The sequence below is a fragment of the Toxorhynchites rutilus genome, chromosome 1 (assembly GCF_029784135.1).
Source record: "Toxorhynchites rutilus septentrionalis strain SRP chromosome 1, ASM2978413v1, whole genome shotgun sequence".
NCBI lineage: Eukaryota > Metazoa > Arthropoda > Insecta > Diptera > Culicidae > Toxorhynchites > Toxorhynchites rutilus.
The window spans coordinates 3,692,222-3,714,159 of record NC_073744.1 but is presented as its reverse complement, the minus strand read 5'-3'; the positions used below and the strand labels follow the sequence as shown (position 1 = coordinate 3,714,159).

Below are 21,938 nucleotides of genomic sequence, written 5' to 3'. Positions count from 1 at the left end.
TTTTTTGCTCGGATTCCAGATTCAATTTACTCGACAACATTATCGGTTGGAATACAGAATTAAACCTAGTTATCTCACCGAATTTCGTTCGAAAACAAACAAATGATGTGATCTCTCACCTCGTATGTTGTAGTTGTTCTTCGTTCTCATTCTCCGCATCGCGCTTCCTCTTCAAATCCATGAATTTATCGGGGTGATCAATGAAAAAAAAAACGAAAACAATCCCTGCACTCTCACGCACTCCACAAATGTGACTTCGCCCAAATTTAATCATCATTCCCATTCATCACCCATCATGGACTGCGTAGTGTGTCATTTAGACGAACATGTATTTGCGTATTCACTGCTCTTCAATTCGGCGCGAGTCGCAAAACAACTTTCTCCTCTCACGACGCTTTGTCCCCCGCAACCGTCGACTCTGTCAAACCGGTTTCCCCCTTCCCGACGGCTCTGCCATAGGAAACCACCATGGGTTTATCCTTCAGTAGGAATCCATTGGTCAGTCGCAGTGCGCGCTCGGCTGGTTTCTCCGCCAGCCGATCCAGGTCCTCCTCGTAGACGTAGGAGAATGTGATGAAAGCTTGTCCCTTCATTCGACCGCTTTGCATTAGTTTGATATCGATTTCATTGTCCGGCTCGGAGGTGATTGCGAAGTGATGGTAGATCCATTTCAGGTCCGCTTCGGTGACGGTTTTTGCAAGATTTTTTACATACAGTTTGTTGGAAGCAAGACCCGGCGTGTAGTTTTTGAACACGGGAAGTTCCGCGAGCTGACCTTGAGGGATACGGTTTTCCAGCAGGTCCTCCTCAGTGATGGTTGAAGGTTTCGCTGCAGGAATTTCTTCAGGGGAAGCATTCATTTCTTCAACTTCCTGAGAGATCGGGGGCGAACGATTGGGTTTCACTCTCAACTCATCCGGAATTCGCATCTTGATGCTGGGTGGCTTGATTGTTTGTTGTTGAGCAAACATTCTCGCCTGTTCCACCTTATTATTGCAGTCCGCTTTCTTGGGAAGAGTATAAGGCTTGAAACGATTTTTGCTCCAAATCGTGTTCTGTTTGCGCTTGGGCTGCAACTCCTCGTCCGATTCAAGCTCTGATTCGCCTTCAGCCAGAAGCGATTCTTGAAAACACGTCACGTCCGTTTGCTGGCAGGCATCTTTCTTCACGGACGCCGTCTGGTTCGTGGTTCTCTGCAAATCGCTCGGAACAAACGGTGGAGGCAGATTCATTCGATTCATCAAATGCAACACCTGGGTGTAGAACTTGGGAACCGATTCCAGAGCGACACAAATGCTGTCGATAATCTCTCGCGTTGGTTTCGGATATCGATACTTCAAGTAGGGCGGCGGAGGTTGACTGAAATTCTCCGCCTGCAATGCATGCAGTGCTTTGACAAAGTTGCTCAACTCGTGGGTGGGCTTGATGCTTGGAGGGGCTGCCGTGTCTGCATCGACCACTTCCACTTCGGGGCGCCTGTAGTATTCAACGGATAAACGTCTATCGAGTATTTTTAACTGATGAAGCCGGCTTATTGCACATCGTGCAACGGTTTCCTCCGGTAAACTAGCGATGGCGGAGATTTTGTTTCGTCTCTTGAGAAATTTCACTGCACTGATACCGAAATGTTCCAGAAACTCTAGTATATCCGATTCGCTGAGCGAATCGGGGAAATTCCTAATGCAAAGTTCGATTTTTGATTCCATCCTGAAATTTATGCCGACGCGTTTTGAGGATAGTAAACAAACTGAGTGCGTTATGCACAGTTGTTTGTGGTGAAAATTTCAAACGAAACGTTATGTTGTTTTGCTTTGACGTTTCAATTTGTCAGCTCGTGTTTGTGTTGTTCACGCACCAGTAAAATGATGTTGATTAGGCAACGAATTGGGACAGTTTATCTGCTTTCCAGGACTTCCTTCCGGGCGTGCACATCCAATTCGAATGGTGACGATGCGGGTAAAGGTCCGAAAACTGGCAGCTCCGATACCAAGCTGGTAGTTCGGACACAATTCTTTGAGCATGTATCACAGAAAGACAAGAAAACCTACATAGAAATGGTGCGTGTATTCGAGGATCGGAGCGTCCACCGGAGAAATCACGTCGAGTTTATCTACGCGGCGTTAAAACATATGGAAGAATTTGGGGTGCAGAGAGATTTGGAAGTGTATAAAGCCCTGATCAATGTGATGCCGAAGGGTAAGTTCATACCGACGAACATCTTCCAGGCCGAATTTATGCATTATCCGCGCCAGCAGCAGGTCATTATCGATCTGCTGGAACAGATGGAGGATAATGGGGTCATACCGGATTACGAGATGGAATCAATGCTGATAAATGTGTTCGGTAAGAAGGGTCACCCTGTTCGCAAGTATTGGCGTATGATGTATTGGATGCCAAAGTTTAAAAACTTGTCACCGTGGCCTCTGCCGAACCCCGTCCCGAATGACTCTCTTGAACTGGCAAGGATGGCCGTGGAGCGGATGTGTACGGTAGATTTGCTGTCGGAGATAACTCTGTTCGACACGAAAGACGTTCCCGATGCAGTCGATCAAACGTGGATTGTAAGCGGCCAGAGTTCGGAGCAGACGGGATTGCTTGCACGCCACAAGCTGAAACCAGTGTTTATCGAGGGTCCGTTTGTGATATGGCTGAGGAATCGATCGATTAATTATTTTCTGCTGAAAAGCGAGTCTAATCCGCCACCGCCGGAGGACGAACGCGATTTTGACGGTAGTAACTTTTAGGGATTGCGCATTTTGTGGGAGAGTAATTATGGGTTTTCAATTTCAGACGTTCGCAATATACGGATACCATTCCTTGGGATTGGAATAAGTCATAGGATGGAATCTAGCAAGAACAAAGTCGGATTCAAACGATCCGTTCACGAGCAGGACGATGGAACAATTTTCGCAATATGCTGTACGGGTTCATCAACCAAGGATTCCTTGCTGTCGTGGGTGCGGTTACTTCAGAAACACGGAAATCCATATCTGGCACAAATGCCAGTGCTGTTTCGATTTACCTCCCCGGTGCCTGATCAGCTGAAGGTGGCCGCTCCCGATGACAGTGAGGAAATAAGTGCATAGCCGCAATCAAGAAAATTGTGAATAAAAACGTTGTGGTATTGTGGTATTGAATTTATTCGACATTGTGAGAACACACATCTAGAGCGTTAAGTAGAATAACTGTTTAGTTTGTTCTTTTTTTATAGTACTGAACATTTGCGAGAAAAAATGTGCTTCTGTCACAATCTTAGAGAAGACGAAACTAAATAGTTAAACGATCGTAAGGATCATTTATATCACTTGCTAATCGTTTTGAAATCACAGTTCAAACTTTTTTTTTGTTTCTGTTACCATGAATACAGGTAGTAATTCAGCGATCATGGATCTTATCCTGTTGTACGTTCACTTTTAACATTCATCAAAGTTAATTTGTTTTTCCATTGAGCGGAAATACTTGTGTTACTTTTCCAATACCTTTGCTGGTACCCTCGCGGAACAGTATCCTCATTCCGGGACGAATATACTCGGGATGGCGCACTAATCGGAACAGTACCGATGCAGTCTGATTGGTACTGATTCCTGCCTCCGTCCCTCCCATGATTCCCTCAATCACAGCCGTTTGCCGGATGCTTCCGATGTGCACCGTTGTCTGGAAGCCTTTATAGATGCGGGTTGCGTGAAACAGTACCGAAACCCGAGCCTGAAAATCAATTAATGCTGTAAACTATCCATATTCATCATAGGCATGGTACACAAATTACGTAGCGCTGAAAAATGCGGATCTAGAACCATCTGCAACCCCTCCACCTCCCTAATTAACAATAAGCTAGGCAAGGCAAACCACCCTCCCTCTTGAGTTATGTAACGCTAACCTGATCTGCGCACAAAGTCAAAGTCGGTTGTACAATTTTCATAATGTTTTAGCTTTTATTAAGTACTAGCTGACCCTTCGAACTTCGTCCCGCTCAAAATTATTGTTTTGATATGAATTCTTTAGAACAAATTTCTAAACTTTTTCTCATCATAACATTGATTTATGGGCAGAATACGACAAATACAACAAAAATAAGACGGCTCAAAAGGGACCATTCCTTCTTCGGATTTTGCGATTAGCAACACATTTGGCCTTCCTTTTTTATTTATATAAATAGGAATGCGTTATTCCGCCTGAAAATTTGTATGTTTGTAAATTTTGTCGGACTACACATTTTCTTGAAACCCCATCAATATGGGAATCAAATAAAAGGGCTTGACTAGTAGAACACAGTTACTTATGAAAAATGTAAATCCAAAATGGCCGCCGTTACAAAATCAGCAATTGAGAAAAACGCCATCAAAGTTTTCTAGCATATTTGTCTACCAGAAGCTTTAAGCATTTCAATTTAGCGATACACCGGGTTTTTATATGCATGATGAAAGGGTTTTACTAGTAGAGCACATTGTAACAGGATCACTGGACCACCTACAACCCGATACACATGCCCTTATGGCAACAAAATTCTAGCAAGTGCGTCACGCTGTGCAACCAAAATAAACATGCGAACCATGTCGTAAATTCAGGCCAAGGTTCCGATGGTTATTTATTGCATAATATGACGCGCTGACCATTAACTTCCTTTGTTTACTTTTGCACTTCTTCGCTAGCTTCGCTAGCGTGAATTTAATGACAAACACATGCTTGCGCAAATGCGCAAACGTTTCCTATTTATGCTTTCGATTCCGGTTGACATCTTTTCGGACACATGTGTTATGTGTTTTACTACAATTCGCCTGACCACGCATAATAATAGAATTTAGGTTGTAGCTAGTTGTAAGAAATAAACGAATTGAATAAAAGGGAGTCTGACCCAGTTGGGCGGACTCAGTATGAACGCGTACGTGAAAGTCTTTTCATATAACCGAAAGAAACTACTGGGTGTCCACATGGCGATCCTGCGACCTGCGACATGGCGACCGTGACAGGACTAGTGTGATCTGTGCGGTACTAAGGGTGAGCCGGAAAGTGTTGTTGTGCGACTGAACAGAAACCAATTAAGCAAATTAAGGTGCAAACAGTGATCTACAAATTTATTTCTCTCGAAAGAATAAAGTGAGTGATAGACGTTGGTCAAAGATTGTAGTGAAAGAAGAAGAAAATTCCGACAATGAATCGCTTGTTCCGGATTGATTGAACAATAAAGACATGCTGTCGAGCATATACAGCAAAGTGGAAAGCATGTTGAAGGAAAATGATTCCTGCACGGAGTCGGTTGGAGAAGCTCATTTGTTTGTGCCATCGTTGTCTGCTGAGAAGTTTGATTCACGATCGATGTTTACGTTGAACTGCAAGTGCTCTAATCCTTAAAGAGTCATTAACTGAACAAACCTATCCTTACATCAGAACCACCGAGCCGTCGGGGCCCAGCGCGAGACAAAAAGACAAAAAAATTATTTTAGCTGGTGCTGGTGAAAAAACAAAGAGAGTGATTTGTGATTTGTGAGTGCTGATAAATGAGACGCATGACAGAATCAGCGAATCGATATTGAAAGCAGCAAAACAGGTGCGCGAGGGCATGACGCTAAAACACACCACTGGGTAGCCTCAACGGTCAGCAAGGCATTCCCATTTAAAGAGGCGTTCCCGCAATACAGTGATTCCGTTGGTACTTGCAATCGTACTGGTACCACCTGCAGCAGTAGCGTTACTTCACCACAGCATCGCTAAGTGTTACCCCCTCGTCAACATAGAAGGAAATCAACTAAGTCAGACAGGAAGCAGCCATCACATGCAGAGGTGCCGGATGGAAAAGCAAGGCGGGTGAGCTCCTGAAATCATTATATATATATAAGCAGTTCTTAATAAAAAAAAAAAAAAAAAAAAAAAAAAAAAAAAAAAAAACCGTGTTTGGTTCTCAAATGGGGATCAACATAGGGTAGGAGCCTGCCTGTTGGTCTCAAATGTTCCTATCTCACGCCTCCACGAAGATCATATGACGACATTTTTAGATCGGGCGTGAACTGGAAACACACACCTGGTCTTGGCTCCGAGAACGGGTGTCGAAAGTGGCTAAGTGAGGGGGTGCGAGCGAGTCAGAGCGCTATATCTCTCCCGGGGAAGGCCTCCCGGGTCATGGAGGCCTTGCCATCCCGCTGTCTCCCGGGCAAAGGAGATACACCCAATAACATGGAGCTACGATCACGAAGATTAATTAGAATGCGATCACCCGAGGAGGGTCCCCGAACTGGAGCTGGTCCTGGAACGGGCGTAAGAGCGAGCGGCCAGCGGCTGGAGGGCGATGTGCAAGAGCGGGCCACCAGCCGGGTTCAACCCGAAGAGCTACCGCCACACGGAAACAGCAGCCATCGACATCACCCAAGAAACGCTGCGCCTACGAGACGTGTTGCGACTGCCAGACGACAGTCGTCCACACTTGTGGGTACCACTAGGCGCCGGATCATGTGGACACACGAAATGAATGAATTCGTGATCCGCGCCTATTACATCTGCACTGCTTTGGAGACGGACATGAGCGGTCGCCCTCGAATACTAACAATGTTCGAGGAAGCGTATCCAGAGTTCGTCGGGAGGCTTGATCAGAACGCGATGAACGCGAGGCGTAGAGCGATAGTACGCAACAACATGCTCTCCCAAACGCAAATCGACGAGATCAAGCAGCAGGTGCAGAGAGAAATAAGCTCCAGGAACAACAGAGCAAGCGATGTGTCGAGACGAAGTTCAGTACGGCTGAGCAATTCATTCGCGAGTGGGGCACGCGAATCAGCACCAGTGGAGGCCACAGTACTACAACCCCCTGAGCCGGAAGACCCACAGCCAGATCAACAACTACTACGCGATCTGGTCTTCCACTACGACGAGGCGATCTCACAGTTCCGCGACACAGACCCATTGTCGCGCCCCAGGATCCCGAAGTTGCAGCATTCCCGCAGGCTGACAAGTGCAGTAAAGCTCATGAACGAGCACGTTCTTCCGCTGCACTTGGTTGATGCTGAGAACATGGAGGAGCTGCAACTGAAAGTTTACTGTGCTGCTGTGGCGACCGCCAAAAGTTTAGGATACCGTATTAGGCCAAGAGGCGGACTGCTCCAACATCTCCGTGAAAGGCGTGAGCCTCCATGGCGAAGGAGATTGGAGCAACGGATCCTAAACAAGCGCGCCGCAATTGGAAGACTGATGGCGTACAAAAGAGGCAACAGATCGGCGAAATTATGTCGCCAAGTTGCTGTGATCGTGCGGCCTACTGAACTTCGCCAGCTGGGAGCTCACCAGCTGACGGAAAAACTCGACACACTGGTACAGCAATTGAGCGTCCTAACTAAACGGCTGAAACGTTACTCTGACTCTGCAAAGCGCCAGGAACAAAATCGGATGTTCAGAGATAACGAAAAAGCGTTCTACGACCACATTAGCGACGAGAAGCCCGACTACCGCGAAGGTTTGCCAGATATTAGCGATGTGACGAACTTCTGGGCTGGTATTTGGGAGACCCCAGTACAACATCGCGACGGGCAAATGTGGTTAAGACGGGAGGAGGAGAGTTGTGGTGAAATTGGAGAGATGCCAGCTATCATCGTCGAAGAGAACGATGTCCGCGAAGCCTCGCGGTACCTGAGGAACTGGGCAGCACCGGGCCCCGATGGTGTTCAGAACTTCTGGCACAAGAAGCTGACCGTCGCACATCAAAAGATAGCTGAGTGCTTCAACAAGGTGCTACGTGACCCACACAACCTCCCTGAATTCGCCACCCGTGGCGTCACATTCCTCCTCCCGAAAGACAGCAACACATTGAACCCATCAAAGTACAGGCCGATAACGTGCCTATCGAGTCTGTACAAGATATTAAGCAGCATCATAACCGCCAAAGTTTCTGCCCACTGCGAACAACACCATATCATCGCAGAAGAGCAGAAAGGATGCAGGAAAAATACGCATGGCTGCAAAGACCAGGCCATCATCGACGCAGCCATAGTCGGCCAGGCGGTATATAACCAGCGGAACCTAAGTATGGCCTACATCGATTACAGGAAGGCTTATGACTCCATACCTCACTCGTTTCTCGTCCGGGTATTGGAGCTATACAAGATTGATCCCGTCGTCGTTAGGTTCCTGCAGCATGCGATGAGGCAGTGGAGCACGTCTCTGCACCTCAGTGATGGGGAAAATGTGTTGCAGTCTAGAACGCTGCAGATAAAGAGGGGGATATTCCAAGGCGACTCTTTCAGCCCGCTTTGGTTTTGTCTGGCACTGAACCCCCTCAGTAGGACGCTCAATAGAAACGGTCATGGCTATAAAATAAGGTATGGCGACGGCGCCCACGAAGAAGTGACCCATACCTTCTACATGGATGATCTCAAGGTCTACGCTGATTCACGTCAGCGTCTAGGTGTAGCTATCCGGGTTGTCGAAGACATAAGCAGGGACATCTGCATGGAGTTCGGCCTCGACAAGTGCCGCTGTGTCCATCTGCTGAAAGGGCAGCTTACCGAATCCGGAGGTTACGAGGTCTATGACGGCGAGTTCATAAGAGACATGGTTCGTGGCGAATCCTATAAATATCTTGGATTCCGACAGCTCACCGGGATTCGCCACTCCGACATCAAGACGGAGCTGCGAGACAAGTTCTTGAGTCGAGTGAACTGTGTCCTGAGGACTTTCCTCAACGCGGGGAACAAGGTACGCGCGATCAACACATTCGCGGTTCCCCTACTGACCTTCAGTTTTGGTGTAGTCAAATGGAGCAAAACTAACCTAGAGGACCTTGAGAGGAGGATGAGGAAAGCATTCAAAGAGGCCGGAATGCACCATCCTCAATCGGCACTGGAGAGAGTTTCACTGCCACGCAAAGAAGGGGGACTTGGAATAGTCGACATATCTGCACTGTGTGTTGCCCAGGTACGACAACTGCGCGAGTACTTCGCAGAACGCGCCAACCAAAACGCGCTATACCGGGCTGTCTGCGCCGCCGACAGAGGATACAGCGCTCTGCACTTGGCGCAAGCGGAGTACCAACTCAACTGCAATCTGCAGACAGTGGAGGAGAAGATTGCAGCTTGGAAGCAGAAGGCAGTGCATGGTGCCCACCCCCATCAACTGGACCGGCCACACGTCGACAAGGCCGCATCTAATCTGTGGCTAACGCGTGGTGAACTCTCTTCAGTAGTAGAAGCCGACATGATAGCCATCCAGGACAGGATAATGCCGACGAGAAACTGCAGGCGGTACGTCTGGCATCAAGACGTTGATGACATTTGCCGGATGTGCCATCAACCAGGTGAAAACATAGAGCACATTATGGGAGGCTGTCCCGTTTTGGCCAACGCAGCCTACACCGAGCGCCACAACAACGTGGCCCGTATTGTTCATCGACAACTGGCGCTCCAATGTGCTCTACTGGAAGACAACGTACCAAACTACCGGTACCTGCCTGCACCTGTCCTGGAAAATGACCGTTTCAAGCTGTACTGGGATCGCACTGTTCTGACCGACCTCTCGATCCACCACAACCGCCCAGATATAATGGTTTACGACAAGAGCGACCGCAAAGTCACCATCATCGATGTCGCTATTCCACTGAACCAGAATCTGGAGGAGACCCACGGTCGCAAAATCTGCAAGTACCGACCATTGGCCGTGGAGCTCAAGGAACTGTGGGGGCTAAGGGAGGTCCCAAGAATTGTTCCAGTCGTTCTCTCTGGAACTGGAATTGTCCCGAAGACACTTCTGGAAGCGCTAAAGGTGTTGAACATGGAGAAGGAATTGGCCGGCATCCAAAAGTCGGTCATCCTTAGCACCTGCGCGATTGTCCGACAATTTCTCGGTCAGGACTGAAACAGCACGAGCATGCAGATACGTGCATTCCGCAGAGCCTAGTCCCCCTTTGGCATTCAGAAGCCCGGGGGCAGGTGAAAATTCTGGCTAGGTTCGCCTAGTTAAGAAGTGAGATAAGTCTGCCAAAAAAAAAACGAAATAAATACATAGATAGTTGTTGCCCAATGTGTTTTGAGACCAGCATGGGTCTTTTTAGCTCTAAAACTGTAGCAAATACAGGAGACCCTCAGGTCCAAATATTGAACCACTTAGAAAATCATGGTCAAATGCACGAATACCAAGGAACAATCCTTTGTATTCTTCTAGGCGTAATTATCATAACAACGCTCATGAAACTTTTTAAAGCCTACAAAACATGGGTAACAGCTCAAGCTGTGGAGGCGGCACGTAAAATGCAAGCGGCGTCCGACCTAGTATAAAACCAGATGGATCAAACTACAGCTAAGTTACATAAAAACGTCCAAAAAACTACAAACAATCAACAAGACGATCCAACAAGAAATAGTAAAAAATCTTAGAAAAACTACATTGAGGGCTAAACTACAAGAAGCAGAGCAATTATATGCCGAAGTAAAACGAATTTTAAAACTAAATATAAATACTATTAAGGGATCGGACTGCACCCACTACATATCAACAGCTAAAGAAGCTATCCAAAATATTAGAGAAACTATAACTAGTAATAAACAGTATAAAAGACGTAGCCTAAAAGAGATTGGACTAGCGGTTTTATTTACAGTAGGATTGAACAAAATAAAAGCAAAAATGGCAAACCTTCCAGAAACTATTAAACTCACTTCCTCCATAGTCCCTCAATTTGACGGAACAATCGACAAACTAAAATCATTTTTGGACGCACTGAACCTAGTAAAAACACTAGAAACAAATGACAATAAAACGACTATCATAACAGTTATTTTAACAAAACTCGAAGGAAGAGCTAGAAATGCCTTCCCCGACACACCATCTTCTTTGGAAGAAATCATTCAAACCCTTAAATCGACAATTAAATCCACACCCCCGCTCAAATAATAGCAAAAATGACCGGTCTGAGACAAAATGGTAATATAGAAAATTTTTGCCAAGATCTCGAAATACTGGTCAACAAATTAGAAAATGCGTACATCGGAATTGAAGTTCCAACACAGGTTGCTAAATCATTGGCAACAAAGGAAGGAATAAAAAGCCTAGCTAACGGACTGAAAAACGAAAAAACCTCTCTAATCATCAGAGCGGGTACTTTCAACTCATTTTCAGATGCAACAACAAAAGCACTGGAAGAAAATTCCACAAGTTCGAACGTTAACATTCTCTCCTATTCGCAAATTAACAGAAACACAAATCGATACAATAACAATTTCAACCACCCTGCTAACAGGGGCAATTATCAGCGTTATCCATTTAATTCTACCAACAGAGGTAGAAACCAACACAGCTTTAATAATCAACAACGCAGAAACGCACAATTTTTCAACAACTCAACTTTTCCTCAAAGAAATAATAACAACCAGGGCCGACAGAACCAAGTTCGAGGTCAATTTACAAATAATAACACGCAGCGATATCACAACAACCAACACAATGCTAATTTTAACCGTCCGGTACAATACATCCGATTGACGGGAAACGAAGAAATTCCGACGGACGACCTCCAGTCCGAGCCGGTTATGTCATTGGAGGGAAACCAACAGTTAGGAAACCGATGTTAAACATTTACAAATGTGACGTAACTTGTTCAATGTTCGTCACCCTAAAAATGCAAATGACTAAAAGACCATGCACATTAATAATCGACACAGGTGCGGACATCTCTATAATCAAAGAAGACCCAATTAACGGAAAGCAAATAATAGACACCAACAATAAATGCATTATTAACGGAGTTACAGAAGGAAAAATAGAAACAATTGCAAGCACATGCACAAACATTATATTCAATGACATAGAAATTCCACATCAATTCCAAATCGTCAGCAATAAATTTCCAATAAAAGCTGATGGCATCTTAGGTAGAGACTTTCTAACCAAATTTGAATGTAACCTATGTCTGAAAACATGGCTAATGACATTCTTTTATGATAATACGCAGATAGAGATACCAATTCAAGATAACTGGGATAATAATTACGTTATCCCACCAAGATGTCAGTTAATAAAACAATTTTTCTTACCGAACATAGAAGAGGATACCGTCATAATAGCACAAGAAATTAAACCAGGCCTATTCTGCGCAAACTCAATAATCTCTAAAAATTCATCATATATTAATCTCATAAACACTAATACAAGTGAAACAACAATACCAACAGATTTCAAACCACTAGCAATACCTTTAAGCGAATACTCCATTAATCAACTTAACACAACAATAAATCAGGATTCTCCGAATAGAATTACCCAACTACTCAAAGAATTAAAACTGGAAAACACACCAGACAATGCGAAAACTAAACTTATCAAACTTTGTACAACTTATAACGACATTTTCGCTTTGGAAAAAGATACATTAACAACAAACAATTTCTACAAGCAAAAAATATGTTTAGAAGACAAAACTCCAGTATATATAAAAAATTACAGAACACCTGAAGCCCAAACAACAGAAATAAATAAACAAATTAATCACATGCTCGATAATAAAATAATTCAACATTCCATCTCACCATATAACTCACCAATATTACTGGTTCCCAAAAAATCTAACAACCAAGATAAGAAATGGCGATTGGTGGTTGATTTCCGCCAACTAAACAAAAAAATTACACCAGATAAATTTCCACTTCCAAGAATAGACGAAATCCTTGATAATTTAGGTAGAGCAAAATACTTTTCCACATTAGATTTAATGTCAGGTTTTCACCAAATAGAACTTGACGACAAATCAAAAAAATACACAGCATTTTCAACGTCTAACGGCCACTACGAATTCACTAGGTTACCTTTCGGCCTTAATATATCCCCAAACAGTTTCCAGAGAATGATGTCCATAGCTCTCAGCGGACTACCTCCCCAATGTGCATTTCTTTATATTGACGACATAATCGTTGTTGGATGTTCTGTAACTCATCACCTCAACAATTTAGAAAATGTATTTCAACAACTACAAAAGTATAACCTAAAATTAAATCCCCAAAAGTGCTTATTTTTTAGACCCGACGTGACATACCTAGGACACAATATTTCAGCTGTCGGCATACAGCCCGACCAAACAAAATTTTCAGCAATATTAAATTACCCCACACCTTCGACTCCCGATGAAGTCAGGCGTTTTGTAGCCTTCTGTAATTATTATCGAAGGTTTATACCGAATTTCGCAGAAATAGCACACCCATTGAACAAACTGCTAAGAAAAAACGTAAAATTTGACTGGACCCCCGAATGTCAAATAGCATTTAATAAATTAAAGAATGAACTAATAATGCGACAACATCTATCCAACTCCAACATGGCCAATGCTCTCCCAACTGATAATTCAACGTGTTCAACATTACATAGTGCATTCAAAAGTTCCGGGACATCGTCAAAACGGTCCGCTTTCATAGCGTTCTTTAGCTTGGGAAACAAGAAAAAGTCTGCCAGGGCGAGGTCCGGAGAATATGGGGGATGGGTGATGCCAATAATCGTTCCAGGACACTTTTGAGGCACAAAATTTGATGGCGGTTCTCTGCTCCATAATTAAAATTGTGACGCGACAAAAAATCACTGCGTTACTCTTATCAGCCAAAACTAGCTACTGAATCGAGATAGCGGTTCACGGTAGAAACGGTAGCTGGCCAGAAGTTGGCGGAAAGTAGTTCGCGCGTTTGAGCAGAGATAGCGTCACTTCCCGATTTTAGCGCGCGGTTGTCCCGGAACTTTTTGAATGCACTGTGTATAAATTCATTATCAGACAAAATTTTCGTTTGGATTTTTTTTCTGAACAAAAATAAATTCACTAAGCGTGCATAGGTCTTATATGGATCGACAAGATTGAGCTTTGTTTAGATAATTATTTTAGCGAAATAGTTACAAATATTACGCGGTACTCTATATTAATAACATGGGAACATATGTGTCTTTACATAAAAATATTTACTTTTAGCGTCAAAGCCTTATACACGGAGAAAAATAGAAATTTCCGTTATGGCTATGATCCATATCAATGGAAGTAGATTGAATATGTCCATAATTTCACAATAATCAACTGCTTTTTTGACGGAACTAACCACCGGTGAAGGATGTCTGCAAACGAATGTTCAATATCAGGGTGTCGACTACAAATTCTCTGATACTCCCTGATTTTCCAGTAATTTTTCAGAAAAAAATTCAGATGTAGACTAGTTATCAAATGCTCTACTAGTACTTTAGTTATAGTTCCTAAAACATTCAGTTAGCTTAAACAATGAAATTTAACCCTTTAACAGGTCGTAAGAACTAGGCATGTAAATCAACGTAAACTACAATACGATTACATGTTTACATGCTAAAATACACAAAAAAAACATTTTTTTTTCAATACTCAAAATATCAACATCAATCAAAAATTGGTGACAATATAGTTGCCACCTGCCTGTCTAGCGGTAAACACATGATGGTTAAAATGATTTTTTTATGTTAGTATCAACAAAAACAACTAATAAATCTCATGATCAGACTCAGCAGGTCCTTAACAGTTCATATGTATTGAAAACATCAACAAATTGACAGTTTCTCAATGACTTTTCGGGAAATTTGCTCTTGCTGCTTTAAATTGGGAGTTGTTAACACAAAAATAGCTCCAAAATGAATAGTTTTCGATTTTTTCGCGCTCTAAAAATTCAGTCATGTTGCTAGATATCAGAACTTGTTACCACATAAGGCTAGAAGTGATAATTTAACGTTAAAGAGAAAAAATAAAAACGTTGGTGGCAATATAGTTGTCACTACCCGTAAAAGAGTTAAGAACGTCAACGATATCGAATTGTTTGTGATTTTAAATTGACCTAAACGGCGACTGAGAAGTGTCGTAAAAGATTTTAAAAATATGGATTTATTAATACAGTTCACAATTATCTTGAAGGAGTCTGAAACACTAGTACAGAATGAGTCATTTTAATTTTGATTCGGATTATTTTCAGGAAACTGTTGCGATTCTAACGAAATGCTTTATATTGCAATCTTTCGGCTCCTTTCTAACCATTCATATTTCCATACTGTGATTCATTTGCAGCATATGACTTGCGACTTTTCTTGTCTTTTAGATAAAGAGGATGAGAATTTCGAACTAGTTGAATTAACTAGCTCATCATTTGTATGGATGCTATCGATTCTATCCTTCCAAAATGAAGTGTAGCATAATAAATTTGTCGCACAGCACAACCGAACATTCGCTTTTGATGGAAAAGCCTTCTCACCGTTGAGCTTTCCACATGAGAGACAGAAGACTGATAAAAAGTTCCGTAAACCTGTCCTTTCCAGAAATGCTCCAGTCGGTAATTTTTCGGATCATAGTGGGCAAACTTATTGTTTTCGTTGCCGCAATATTGTATCAGTGCTAGATTTTTACAGTATTCTAGCTATCATGAAACATTCTTTCCATAAAACCATGTCTTTCTCAGCAGTTGTGACACATAACTGTTTCCAGGCCACACAGCTTTGATAGTATGAGTTTCAAGCATGAATTTATCGATAGTTTTTGAAGAAGAAAAAAGGAAGGGAATTGGTTATAGCTAAACTGCAGGTACTGATGCCAAATGCTAGCAAAAACAGCGCAAATATAAAAGCCGTCTACTTTTACGCTGTTTACCCTTCGGAAGGACTAAGTTCACCTACAGGCAAAATCATATACTGTGAACGAAATTGAAATGAATATCCAAAAACTTTCGTGCCGCCTTAAAAGTTCAACCAACCATACAACGAACAAGAAAATGGTTTACGCAATAGATAAGAAAAAAACCCTGTTTGATCTTCACACTGTCAGATTCTAATTCCAAACAAGAACGAGATCAGTCCTATATTATACCTAATCCATTTTGTATAAACGTGAACGGTGATTAAACGAATTTTGAAATTGTATTAAATCGAAAAAGGTGTCTTTTGAGGAATATTCCATCGCTGAAGGTGAAATAAATAAAATCAGCATCGTTATCGAATTAGTGCAATTTTTACTCTGCGCTACGAGTTATAAAAGTGTCCGAAAATAGCACGTGAATTGCGGTGGTTTTTAGTCTCAGTTCATGGCCGAAATCGCAAGCTGGAAAATTTCATTCGATCCTTTGGGCCGCTCTAGGAAGCGGAATTAAATCCTACTTTTCTAATTACTGTAATAATCAAAATTCTAATTGACGGAATTTAATTTTTTCCAGATTGGTGACGAAATTCCCTGAAATACCCTTGTTTTCAAGGTTTTTCAAGGTAGTCACTCTCAATAAAAATCTACTTCTTCACGAGACCAGCATTCCAGGGAAATAAGCACAAAGCCTGGGAACACACTTCGCCTAGTCCGGCTATACAATAGCAATGCGTAGTTTGCACTTTGCACTGTTCTTGTGGATTTTTTTGAATAATCAATCTGCTTCCATTCATATGGGTCATAGCCATAACAGGACTTTCTATTTTTCTCCATGTATTTGGCTTTGACGCTAAAAGTAAATATTTTTACGTAAAGACACATATGTTCCCATGTTATGAATATAGAGTAGCGCGTAATTTTTGTAATAATTTCGCTAAAGTAATTATTTAAAGAAAGGTCAATCTTGTCGATACATATAAATCCTATGCAGCTATCGATTTTGCACAACAGATTGCAACAGATACGCAATCAGCATCCATGACAAAATTCCGTTCTGTGTTTGAGAGATAGTGGCATAGGTCATCGAAATCTAGTTTCATGTAGGTGATTTCTGTCAATGTTCTTAGGAGCGTTATCGGGTGGAACCGGGTTTGAAATCGATACCACTAACGGGGGATGATGAGAATTAACACGAAGCAACCGAGCAGAGTTAATCGTAATAGAATCGTATGCTATATTGGTGAACGCTAAGTCGAGTATTCTACCAACATGGTTTCGCATGAGGTTTTGCTGTCGTAAATTCAGAAAATCCTTACCATCAATAAGCGATAAGCTAGCGGGGGTATATAGGCTGGCGCTACAGCAAGCGATCTGATTGGCATTTCTCATACAGGATAAATGATTTGGTGTCCGTTCCTCACGATTTAACTGATTTAAGTAGTCAGTATCAAATTTGATGCGTCTTAGTCTGCACCAGGTTTATATGTCATAAAAGAAATTATATACCACGAGTATAGATCACGTACATAAAAATAATTTGTGGGAACATGAGTGTTCGAAATGATTTAACTCAAAATATCAATTGTGGGTGGGACGAAGTTCGCCGGGTCTGCTAGTTATCAATAAGATAAGTCGTCCCTCTCAAACCTTTGTAGGGTAATGAGGTGGGACCATTATCTTTTGTTTGAAAAAAAACCTGAGAAAACTCGGGAAAGAGGAACCATTTACGCCCTCTGCTAGGCCAGTATGTACGACCATACGTAAGAGTCCAGGGAATTAAAGTCCGGGAAGCTAGGAGTTTTATCGAGAAAATCAGTCAAACTCTTCCGAAACCACGCTTGTACGATATTCGTCATGTGGGCTGATGCGCCGTCCTGTTGAAGGACGTAATGTTTCTTCCCATAGAGGTCCCAAAGTGTCGGGCCACAACCTTCTCCAGAACCTCGGTTTTATAGTACGCGGCGTTGATTTTCACGTTTTTCTCGATAAACACCAGTGGAAGCTTCCCACGCCTGGATACGACCCCCCATCACCGACGCTCTGGAACCGCGGGATGTTTATGTGGGACGGGGGAATGCCAGCCAATATCGGCACCCACAGCCGATCATTTTGGACTCCTGAAAAGAAATCCCCCCCTCTTATCGCGTAACGTAATTTGTGCACAACGCCAATATAATACAAAATTTACCTGGAAGAAAAATGACCCATAGGCGTCATTTTCATCGTCATAATCTGGCAGTATTACCATGCCACTGCGCAGCGGTGGCAAATTGTCGGTAGGGTAGAACGACAGCGAAGCGCTCTGGCCTGCTCGTACTACCCGACACGGAGCTTTGTTGCGATGAATAGTTTGTACTGTCACAGGGAAGAACGTCCCATCCTGGAGAGGTCCAATCTTCAGCTGCATGTTCTCTGTCAGAACACCTTTGCACAGAAGCCCTCCAACCACAGGCCCAACCTCGGCCACTTTAAAAATCTCATCGATCTGAAACTCGATCGGCTCCTGCTCGAGCCGTTCCTTCTCCGAATTGCTGATTCCCGGCGAGAGCACGTAAAGATACTTGGTCAACAGATCCAGTCCATCACCACTGACATTCGAAACGCAGAAAATCGGTACGATCTGTTCCAGGCTTTGATGTGCGTTCGCGTTCAGTACGTCATCTTCGTTGGAAATCAGGTATGGCACTTTTCGGTAGCCTACGGCAGTTAGCAGACTCTTCAGTTCGAACAGAACCTCATCCGGTGGAACGAGATCAACTTTAGTAACCACAATGGAATAGGACATATCCAGCGCATGAACAATTGCAAGATGTTCCTTAGTCATATTGCTAATGTCACTTCCAGCGGCCACCACTATGATTGCGTGGTGGGGGGAATATCCGGACAGAGCTTGCACTGTGGTCTTCAAATAACGCCGGTGACCGGCCAAATCCATGAATGTCACCAGCTTGGTAGACTTGTCACTTATTTCCTCCGCTGTCATCATCTCGTTGAATTTGTAGTTGATTACGTTTCCCTGCGTGAATGACGAGAATTAAATCTTTGCATCTCGGAATTGGCAGTATAACACTTACCTGTTGATCAAAACCCAACGTTTCATGGGAAATACAAGACGTTCGGCCCGTCTGGATCTCGTGCATATGGCGAAACATATTCAGTCTCGCTCGTCCTCTTCCATTGTCGTACTCCCCTTGTGTCAACACTCCCAGCAAGGTGGATTTTCCCGCATCAGCGCCACCCAACACAGCCACTCGCACCTCTATGTTATGCTGATCGTCCGGAATTTTCCTCACCAACACCTCCACTACCGACCGTCCGGCTGCGAGGATTTTACGCCGCAGTACCGACGTCGATGCGTCCAACTTTCGTGCCATCTGATTCAGCGTCTGCAGCGAGCAGTTCATGTCGGCCTCGCTGAGACCGTGCAGCTGGCCCGAATCGGAAACGCCAATCTCGTAGATTGCCTCCCCGTTACCCTCCCTCAGGCGCCATTTCATCTGAGTTACCAAATGCTCAAATCGCTGCTTGGAGGGATTAATCAGCTTCAGTTTGTACTCGATGTTGCCCAGCTGGGGCTCTGGCGGAAGGATGTCCAGATCAAAATCAATCAGTGTCGATGTGGGTGAATACTGCTGCACAAAGTTTTGATGCTGTTGATGGCGATGATGACGATTGTGGTTGGGTCTTGTGGGAATCTGCACCGGATGTTTGGTTTCGTTCTTGCAGAGGAATTCGTCATACGAAAGGAACATGTCGTCATCATCGTCATTGTTGTTAAGAGACCCTCCTGACGAGCAGGCTGTCGGGTCAAATAAATCGAAGAACGAGCTCATCGTTAGTTGTCCTCAATGGTTACCTGAATTAGAGAAAAAAAATATCGTTACAATTTCATTTTTTTCATTTTTGTTGTGATCGACATTTCTTATCAGAACCTCAAGCGAAGCATCTCCAAAGAATATCACATCTACAAGTATTCCGATTGCATTACTCACAGAAATCTGCTATACTAATATTGAAAATATAAACGCGAAATGATGAAATAGAAGCGCAATTCGAATTCATGTTAAAACGTGTCTATAATATCGCTTCTCGGCCTAAAGGCTAAGATAAAAAAAAAAAAAAAAAAAAAACGTGTCTATCGAAGACAGTTTTCCTTAGCGGATCTTTCACCCTCAACCACCGAGCGAATGATCCCACAACAGCTGAGCGGTGTCGAAGGTTGGTTAATCGCGAGGTTCGAATCGTTGCGATACACACGTGAATCGTTGTTCACTTTCGCGCGATTGCATCAGTTTTGTTTCTTTCCTCGCTTCAAAGTATTTGCTGGCGCGCGCCTTCGCTAAAACAGGTCTTGCGGCTCCCACACTTTCGAACCCTTGCTCAGCTGAGCGACAAGAATAAACTTATACCAATACACATATGGATTTGGATTTTTTTTGTATTGAAAATTGAAAGTGAAATGAGGGTTTTCCCGATACATTCGATTTTCCCAATTCTGAGAAAGTGTCTTTAGAATATGCCACTATCTATGGAAAATAATAAGAACGAATGCTGATGACCTTATCGCTTAGTCCTAAATGTCAGGCATTCAAAAGCTACACGTTTCACACTACTACTGGCCTTGAAGCGATCCTTCCTTTCCCACATATTTCGTTAAAAATACCCATTATCTATTCAACAAACGCGCGTGAAAGCGTTGCACCTCAACTGATCCTACTTACTTTGCCAGGTTGGCCTAAAGTGCTCTGATTAGATTTTTTCACGACTCGGGGTACTTCTGCCTTCAAACACATTTAAAAGGTGAATGTTTGACGACGACGCGTTAACGTTTCGTTCTCCCAGCCGCAACAGCAGAAGCACTGAATACGAATTCAAAAACAAATTTGTTCACCACAAAAACCGTTCTTTCGATTTCTTCAAGCCATTGAAAGCGAGCGTGAAAGTCATTGTAATTCGATGACCTTTCGAAACGTACACAAACCAGATATTGCTTAATTGAGGCCTAAGGTGCTTCAAGACAGAGCAAGTTACGACTGTCAAGGTCATTGGGATATCATTTTTTTCAAAAATGCACCAAAAATAGTTGTTTTGTTTACAGCTGAGGTTTTCTTATTTCATTTTTTTCTATTAAAAACACACCCACCAGCGAAGAGATATGAAACAAGCGGTTGAATCGGAACCCGAGCCGAAGAAAAACGGCAAAATAGAGAATGAAAAAAAATAATGGCCCCTGTAAAAAGCTAAAAATAACAAGAAGATTCCGACTTTTAATTTAATTTTTGTTGGTAAACAAGACGTCTTGTTTTGATGCTTTTCAGCTGTGCGAAAACCAAAATCGGATCGATACCAAGAGGACCATTTTAAGATCACTCTCCCAGGACAGTACCTATTTATGGCGGTGATAATTTACAGTTTTTCAACGGGGCTCCGGGCTGAGTTTTTCACTCAGTTCTTAATCTCAACGATACGTACCAGTTTTTGCAAAGTATAATTTGCTCCGCCAATAATTCCCGCGTCTGAAGAATGTAAATATTTTCGAGCACTGTTTCTTCTGCAATTTTTTCACTTTCGATGTGCAGAGAACGGCAAAACCAGCTTCACCGTTCTGCTGCTGCTTTGTGTAATAAAAATAAACTTTGCTATGTGGACATTTTTGCCAGCACAAACGAAGCGGGCAGACGGTATGACGTTCGAATGCTTGCGTGACAGTGGGGCCCTTTTGTAGAGAGAATGGCGGCACGAATATTTACAACAGGAGATGGATTCTGCATATCACCATGGCGTACAAAAAATTAAACTTAACATATTAAGGACCGCACATTTTTGGGTAAACTTCAATGCTTCATTTGTTCGGATTCCACGAGTGAGATCGTTTCCTTCGATGTGGATGAGACGAAGGTGAGCCATCGGTAGGCTTTGTTAGATCTTTGGCAAACCAAGGATTTAACCTTCAAGTGTAGAAAACACGGGTTATTTCGTGATCCATCCGTAACAGACGGAACGTGAAACACGTGATAGTTACAAATCAATCGTAATAAAATTCTATTCATATAAAATAAAAAATATTCATATAAATGGATTTCTGTCTGTCTGTCTGTCTGTCTGATTGTTATGGACTCGGAAGCTACTGAACCGATCAACATGAAAATCGGTATGGGGCTGTCCACATACCACGTGGACAACTTTAGGGGGGAGGGGGTAAGAAAATCTCCACGCATATCCACGGAGAGGCGGGAGGGGGTATACACTGAGTCCACGTGGACAGGTAGATTATTTTGTTTGATGAATGTGAAGGTTTTACGGGGCACGAAACGTTTCTATGGTGAATACACTTATCCCCCCTTCTAAGGGGGGCTGC

General features: G+C 43.1%; 3 protein-coding genes across 6 annotated transcripts in view; 1 reads left to right on the top strand and 2 right to left on the bottom strand.

Moving 5' to 3' along the window:
• LOC129763126 (RNA-binding region-containing protein 3) overlaps positions 1-2,312 on the bottom strand; it is a 47,337-nt gene extending 45,025 nt beyond the window's left edge. Inside the window, exon 1 of the mRNA XM_055761915.1 lies at positions 120-2,312. Coding sequence (XP_055617890.1) covers positions 387-1,706 — 1,320 coding nt within the window. The 5' untranslated portion in view covers positions 1,707-2,312 and the 3' untranslated portion in view covers positions 120-386. The remainder of the gene's footprint in view (positions 1-119) is intronic.
• On the top strand, positions 1,767-3,711 carry LOC129763127 (evolutionarily conserved signaling intermediate in Toll pathway, mitochondrial). The gene is made up of 2 exons (XM_055761916.1): positions 1,767-2,730; positions 2,791-3,711. The coding sequence occupies exons 1-2, from the start codon at positions 1,863-1,865 to the stop codon at positions 3,084-3,086; spliced, it is 1,164 nt and encodes a 387-aa protein (XP_055617891.1). The 5' UTR covers positions 1,767-1,862; the 3' UTR covers positions 3,087-3,711.
• LOC129763122 (GTP-binding protein 2) lies at positions 3,123-21,282 on the bottom strand. Of its 4 annotated transcripts, none has more exons than XM_055761906.1 (4): positions 21,053-21,281; positions 18,655-19,436; positions 17,769-18,596; positions 3,123-3,705 (listed from the first exon to the last, which is right to left on the bottom strand). In XM_055761906.1, exons 2-4 carry the CDS (start codon positions 19,411-19,413, stop codon positions 3,430-3,432), a joined length of 1,863 nt encoding a protein of 620 aa, XP_055617881.1. In that variant the 5' UTR covers positions 19,414-19,436; positions 21,053-21,281; the 3' UTR covers positions 3,123-3,429. The 4 variants fall into 4 exon arrangements, with proteins under 4 accessions (XP_055617881.1, XP_055617882.1, XP_055617883.1 ...); XM_055761907.1 differs by lacking the exon at positions 21,053-21,281 and adding an exon at positions 20,302-20,450; XM_055761908.1 differs by lacking the exon at positions 21,053-21,281 and adding an exon at positions 19,498-19,631.
• Between the last annotated feature and the right edge of the window lie 656 nt (positions 21,283-21,938).